Raw genomic sequence first — 7,505 nt, 5'->3', positions numbered from 1 at the left:
CCTCCTTCAATCTTTCCCAGTATCAGGGCCTTTTCTAATGAGTCAGGTCTTCCAAACAGGTGGCCAAAGTACTGGAGTTTCAGCTTCAGCATTAGTCCTTCCAATGAATATTCAGGAATGATTTCCTTTAGGATTGACTGGTTGGATCGCCTTGCAGTCCAAGGGACTCTCAAGAGTCTTCTCCAACACCACAGTTCAAAGCATCAATTCTTCTGCACTCAGCTTTCTTTATAATCCAAATCTCACATCCATACATGACTACTGGAAAAACCATAGCTTTGAGTAGACAGACATGTGTTGGAAAAGTAAAGTCTCTGCTTTTTAATATGCTAAGTTAGTCATAGGTTCTCTTCCAAGGAGCAAGTGTCTTTTAATTTCATGGCTGCAGTCACCATCTGCAGTGATTTTGGAGCCCCAAAACATAAAGTCTCTCACTGTTTCCATTGTTTCCACATCTATTTCCCATGAAGTGATGGGACTGGATGATCTTAGTTTTCTGAATGTTGAGCTTTAAGCCAACTTTTTCACTCTCTTCTTTCACTTTCATCAAGAGGCTCTTTAGTTTCTCTTCACTTTCTGCCATAAGGCTGGTGTCATCTGCATATCTAAGGTTATTGATATTTCTCCTGGCAATCTTGATTCCAGCTTGTGCTTCATCCAGCCTGGCATTTCACATGATATTCTTTGCATACAAGTTCAATAAGTAGGGTGACAATATACAAGCTTGATGTACTCCATTCTGGATTGGGAACCAGTTTGTTGTTTCATGTCCAGTTCTAACTGTTGCATTTTGACCTACATACAGATTTCTCAGGAGGCAGGTCAAGTGGTCTGGTATTTCCATCTCTTTAAGAATTTTCCATAGTTTGTTGTGATCCACACAGTCAAAGACATTGGCGTAGTCAATAAAGCAGAAGTAGATGTTTTTCTGGAACTCTCATGCTTTTTCAATGATGCAACGGATGTTGGCAATTTGATCTCTGGTTCCTCTGCCTTTTCTAAATGCAGCTTGAACACCTGAAAGTTCATGGTTCATATACTATTGAAGCCTAGCTTGGAGAATTTTGAGCATTTCTTTTCTTGCATGTGAAATGAGCACAACTGTGCAGTAGTTTGAACATTCTTTGGCATTGTCTTTCTTTGGGATTATAATGAAAACTGACCTTTCCTGTCCTGTGACCACTGCTGAGTTTTCCAAATTTGCTGGCATATTGAGTGCAGCACTTTCACAGCATCATCTTTTAGGATTTGAAATCACTCAACTGGGATTCTATCGCCTCCACTAACTTTGTTCATAGTGAAGCTTCCTAAGGCCCACTTGACTTAGCATTCTACAATGTCTGGCTCTAGGTGAGTGATCACACCATTGCGATTATCTGTGTCATGAATATCTTTTTTGTAAAGTTCTTCTGTGTATTCTTGCCACCTCTTCTTAATATCTTCTGCTTCTGTTAAGTCCATCCCATTTCTGTCCTTTATTGTGCCCATCTTTTCATGAAACTTTCCCTTGGTATCTCTAAGTTTCTCAAAGAGATATCCAGTCTTTCCCATTCTGTTGTTTTGCTCATTTTCTTTGCATTGATCACTGAAGAAGGCTTTCTTATCTCTCCTTGCTATTCTTTAGAACTCTGCATTCAAATGGGTATATCTTTCCTTTCCTCCTTTGCATTTAGCTTCTCTTCTTTTCTCAGCTATTTGTAAGGCCTCCTCACACAACCATTTTACCTTTTTACATTTCTTTTTTTTTTGGGGGGGTGGATGGTCTTGATCACTGTGTCCTATACAATGTCACAAACCTCTCTCCATAGCTCTTCAAGCACTCTCTCTATCAGACCTAATCCCTTGAATCCATTTGTCACTTCCACTGTATAGTCATAAGGGATTTGACTTAGGTCATACCTGAATGGTCTAGTGATTTTCCCTACTTTCTTCAATTTAAGTCTGAATTTGACATTAAGGAGTTCATGATCTGAGCCACAATCAGCTCCAGGTCTTTTTTTGCTGACTGTATAGATCTTCTCCATGTTTGGCTGCACAGAATATAATCAGTCTGATTTCGGTATTGACCATTTGCTGATATCCATGTGTAATAGTCTACAAATCTAAGAGTTAGAAATATTTCTAGAAGTTACTATAAAAGAGTAGTTTAAGAGGTAATAGAACATGGCTCCATGGAAATTCATAAATGAGTATTAAAGTCTCTAACAAAATATATGGCTAATTACTCTGTCTTATTTAGGAACAGCACCACATTAGTTCAGACAAGCAGTCTAGCTTAGTGGTTAAAGACATTGGGTTCGTAGTCAGATGGGCAAAGGTTTATTATCATCATAGGCCCTTAAACACATTTGACTGCATTTCAGGGAATAAATTCTTACCTGGGCAATTATTTCACAGGGTTGTTTTGAATATTATATGACATAATGTATATAAAACACTTAGTATATAACTGGAACATATTAAAACTTAACAAATATTAAAATAGAAAGGGAGCTAATATCACTCTAAGGCAATAAGGGTATAACTGTGTCATTTAAAGGAAAGTTTGTGTTGGTTTTTTCCTACACAAATCCTATGAGATCTTCAATGCAATATTGACCTATGGTCAGACATTAGGAAAACTTTATACTGTTTATACTGTTTAAGATTCATAGAGCACACTGGTATATTAAAAATTCTACAAAGTCCTGGTCACGCGCCCCGCACCGGGCGGGCCGGGGTCTTTGTGACGCGGCGGCGACAGCCGCGGACACAAAGGGAAGGCGAGGAGTCGAGCGAGGGGCTGGGCCTGACCCTGCCCCGCGACCCCCGCCCGCCGCGCGCGCGCGCCCGCTCGTTCCCCGGCATCGGTCTCCCCGCGCGGGCTCGCACGCTCGCGCGCACTCGCCCCGACCCTCCGACTCCGTCCCGAGCGCGGCTGGCCCGGGCCTGGCGGGCGCTGCGGGTGGGGCGGGGATGCTGAGGGGCAGCTCCTCGGCGCAGCGGCGCGGCTGCTAGGAGGCGCCGAGGCAGCGGCGGGGCTCCCGGCGCGCGGCTGGATGCCCCGGGCCTGCGGCTCCCTGCGCTTCCCGCCGTCCAGGGGCGCCAGCCATGGGCGCCGTGGCCGCTGAGGCGCCGCTCCGGCTGCCGGCCGCGCCCCCGCTCGCCTTCTGCTGCTACACGTCGGTGCTTCTGCTCTTCGCCTTCTCTCTGCCCGGGAGCCGCGCGTCCAACCAGCCCCCGGGTGGCGGCGGCGGCGGGGACTGTCCGGGCGGCAAAGGCAAGAGCGTCAACTGCTCAGAATTAAATGTGAGGGAATCTGATCTAAGAGTTTGTGATGAATCATCATGTAAATATGGAGGCGTCTGTAAAGAAGATGGAGATGGTTTGAAATGTGCATGTCAGTTTCAGTGCCATACGAATTACATTCCTGTCTGTGGATCAAATGGGGACACGTACCAAAATGAATGCTTTCTCAGAAGGGCTGCTTGTAAGCACCAGAAAGAGATAACAGTAGTAGCGAGAGGACCGTGCTACTCTGATAATGGCTCTGGATCTGGAGAAGGAGCAGAAGAAGAAGGGTCAGGGGCAGAAGTTCACAGAAAACACTCCAAGTGTGGACCCTGCAAGTATAAAGCTGAATGTGATGAAGATGCAGAAAATGTTGGGTGTGTATGTAATATAGATTGCAGTGGATACAGTTTTAATCCTGTGTGTGCTTCTGATGGGAGTTCCTATAACAATCCCTGTTTTGTTCGAGAAGCATCTTGTATAAAACAAGAACAAATTGATATAAGGCATCTTGGTCATTGCACAGACACAGATGACACTAGTTTGTTGGGAAAGAAGGATGATGGACTACAGTATCGACCAGATGTGAAAGATGCTAGTGATCAAAGGGAAGATGTTTATATTGGAAACCACATGCCTTGCCCTGAAAACCTCAATGGTTACTGCATCCATGGAAAATGTGAATTCATTTATTCTACTCAGAAGGCTTCTTGTAGAAAATGCCCTAAAAATAATAGAGGACGACGACAGAAGCAAAACCTAGGTCATTTTACTTCAGATACGTCATCCAGAATGGTTTGAACTGGTGACTTTTATATGTACACTGACCATGTGATGTACATTTATTATGTCTTTTTTTAAAGAATGGAAATATTTATTTCAGAGGCCTTATTTTTGGACATTTTTAGTGTAGTACTGTTGGCTCGTATTTAGAATATTCAGCTACAACAGTTTTGGACTGTTTAGTAGTCTTTGTTTTATGTTCTTAAATACAGAAATTGATTTCACAAATTTGTACCACATGGTAATTCTAAGACTTGTTCTTTACCCATGGAATGTAATATTTTTGCAAAGATGGACCACTTCACAAATGGTTACAAAGTCATACCCACTTCTTCCACAATGACCACAGCAAATGACCAAGCATGAACTAAAGGTAAAGATGTTTACAGATTACTTTTCTTACAAAAAAAATCTAGAAGACACTGTGTTTAGACATTTCAATGTTTTTGAGATTTATTAACTGATTTTTTAGACACTGCCTATCGCATGAACTATAAAGTTGTGTGTGTTAGATGTAAAATATTTATAAGATGTATGGACTGGAATTTGATCATTTCTCTCTTTGAAAAAATAATTCTGAATTAATTTTTAAAAGTATATGGTAGCAGTGATGAAACGGATCACTGAAAAGTAGACTTAGATGTTGTGAAAATAGTCTGTTTAACAAACGGATTGGAATAAAGCCTACTCTGTCATTTAAACTACTTTAATACACATTCATTTTTAAAGAGAGTATTTGTTTTAAGATAAATAAACCAATGGTATCAGTGTTTGTGAATAAAATGCAAAAATGATGTTAACAATTGGTGCTCTTTGTGTGAGCTTAAAAATCATCTCAGACCTCTATCCAAATTTGTTCTGTTATAATAGCTATACTAATAGGTTGTTGATGTTTAAAGATCTGAAGTGTGAGTAGAATGTGTTCAGGTGTTTAACATGTAGTTTAGGTATTCAGAAGTATGCATGTAGAATTTAAGAATATGTTCAAAATATTAATTTTAATATTCGGTTTGGAAAAGCATGTTATAATATAATGTTTTCACTATAAAAAAAAAAATTCTACAAAGTCCTATGGTAAAGAATCCAGTTTAACATTTTTAATAGAGCCTTTTCAAAATTTATATGAACAAGAATTTGGAAAATACATTGCATAAACTGGGAACAGTGTATGATTATAATTAATTTGCTATAAAATAAATTATGTAAGACAGCTTACAATACAGCCTAATAATTTTTATTTTCCTTTCCAGGATCTAATTCGAGGTACTACATTTCAGTTAGTTATCATTTATTCTGTTCTCTTTTAATTTTTGGAAATTACTCAATCTTATCTCTTATTTCATGATCTTGACACATTTTAATATCACTGGTTAGCTATTTGTAAAGCATTTCTCATTTTTTTTTTTAAATTTCATGATACCAAGGTTACAGATCTTCAGGAAGAATACCACAGTGAGAAAGTAGCTTTCTCATCACTTTATAAGAGGTGTTACTTGGTATAAAGAGATTACTGTTGATGTTGAATTTGATCACTTGGTTAAGGGGGTAACTGCAAAGTTACTATTTTATTAGTAATTATATTATAGCCCATACATGAGAAGAAGGGAATCAAACTCAATTCTTGAAAAAAGTGTACCAAAGAATTTGTAGACTTATGCTAAAATCTACCACAATAATTATTTAAAAATTCAGGGGAAATATTTTCAAGGCTATGCAAATATCTTCTTTCTCCTTAAATTTTTATCTACTCCTTTTAGTATCCTTCTGTGGCTCTAACCTCTAGCAGGTATTACTATGCTGTTTTAATTGACACTTTCTATTTTTTTCATTACTTCCACATTTATTGATTAATATTTTTGGTGAGGAAGTTTTGTCCTTTCTCCCATAATTATTTATTGATTCAATTACTTGTATTAATATGGATTCATGATTATTTATGTTATACTTTGATTTGCAATCCAACACTAACTTTATTTTGCTGCTCAAAACTCTTCAGATTTAGTCCCTGGGAACTCTTTCAAGTTGTCTCATTTTATCCTTTTAACAGACCTCACCCTTTTCCAAGTGACTCTTTAATTTTTGGTATTGTAAGATAATCATCTTATATTTTATCTACCTCAGCCATTTGTCCAAAGCTGATCATTTTAGAAATGATTTTTTGATCATCATACCAAGGATCAGCAGTTTTTCTGTAAATGGCCAGATAGTAAATGTTTTAGACTTTGTGAACCATAGAATCTCTGTCACAACTACTTAACTCTGCTATGGTAGCAGAAAAGTGTGCTGTGTTACAATAGCATTTTATTCATAGAAGCAAGTTGCAGACTAGTTTCAGGCCCTGGACCATACTTTGCTATACTTAATTTAGATACCCAAAATTCTAAAATCAGAGTGAAAATGATAGTTATCCAAGAGACATATTGAAAATCAGGTAAGCTTTATTTCAAACCTAATTTTGAGTCTTGAAACCAAAAAGACCTATCTGTTTTTAAAAAATATACCTAGAAAGTAACGTCAGAAGATGCAAGATGGGGTCCCTAGCTTGCATTCCGCCATGGACACAGTGATATGGTAACCATCCATAGGGGGAAAAAAGTGCCTTCATGGGAGTTTTCATATCTAGGCAAGAGATCACAAATTCCTGGTGAAGTCCAAGACTGAGGAGAGCCACTCTGAGAAGACAGTCCTGTACTTCAGTGGCAAGCTTGCCAAACATGGTCTCAGCTGCAGACTGAAAGCAGCTATCACACCAAGAACTGGATTTCATTTCTCCCTGGCTATAGTCCTACAACCAATCCTGTCCACCAAGGGACCTGGGAGGAGCCACACACATCTATGTCCTCTGCAACAGGCCTTTCTACCACAATCCTGGCTACAGATTTTGAAGTAGCCCTGTGAACCAGCTCCAACTGTGATGTGCTATGGTCAGAAGTCAGTCCTGCATGCTGAAAGACCTGCAGAAGATACATCTGTCCATGCCCTCAAATAACAGGCCCTGTGACCCAGTTACAATCCCACTCTACTGCACTCCAGAATCAGTCCTACGCATTTAGGGACCCACCCAGGGAACCAATGGAAACCACACACATCTGGGCCTCTAGTATCTGCTCTATCACCTGTGTATTTGACTGTGAATCCAGAAGTAGCCCCATGATATAGCTCAAGCACTGTTAGACATGATCCCGGAAGCAGTCTTGTCCACTGGAGACCTGACACTACACCCACCCACTACCTATCTAACAGATCTGAAAATCATGTATTCAACTGTAGATATGTCTCCTGGCCTCAGCCACACTTTCTGGCAATCCTGAGGGCAATTCCGTGTATTCAGGGACTTGGCAGAAGAAGGTCTTTATCTGCCAAAGATGTGAAAAAGTATTTCATATGCATAGATATCAACCTGAGGCTACACAGATCACAAAGAACCAGACAAACATAGTACCACCAAAAGA

General features: G+C 39.7%; 1 protein-coding gene across 1 annotated transcript; it reads left to right on the top strand.

Moving 5' to 3' along the window:
• Positions 1 to 3,003: 3,003 nt before the first annotated feature.
• LOC786332 (tomoregulin-1-like) lies at positions 3,004 to 4,847 on the top strand. Its single transcript, XM_059883812.1, has one exon. The coding sequence runs from the start codon at positions 3,091 to 3,093 to the stop codon at positions 4,069 to 4,071; it is 981 nt and encodes a 326-aa protein (XP_059739795.1). The 5' UTR covers positions 3,004 to 3,090; the 3' UTR covers positions 4,072 to 4,847.
• Positions 4,848 to 7,505: the final 2,658 nt, after the last annotated feature.

Source organism: Bos taurus, chromosome X (genome assembly GCF_002263795.3).
Source record: "Bos taurus isolate L1 Dominette 01449 registration number 42190680 breed Hereford chromosome X, ARS-UCD2.0, whole genome shotgun sequence".
Taxonomy (NCBI): Eukaryota; Metazoa; Chordata; class Mammalia; order Artiodactyla; family Bovidae; genus Bos; species Bos taurus.
Note: the sequence above shows the minus strand (reverse complement) of the source record. Positions and strands in the feature narration are given on the sequence as shown.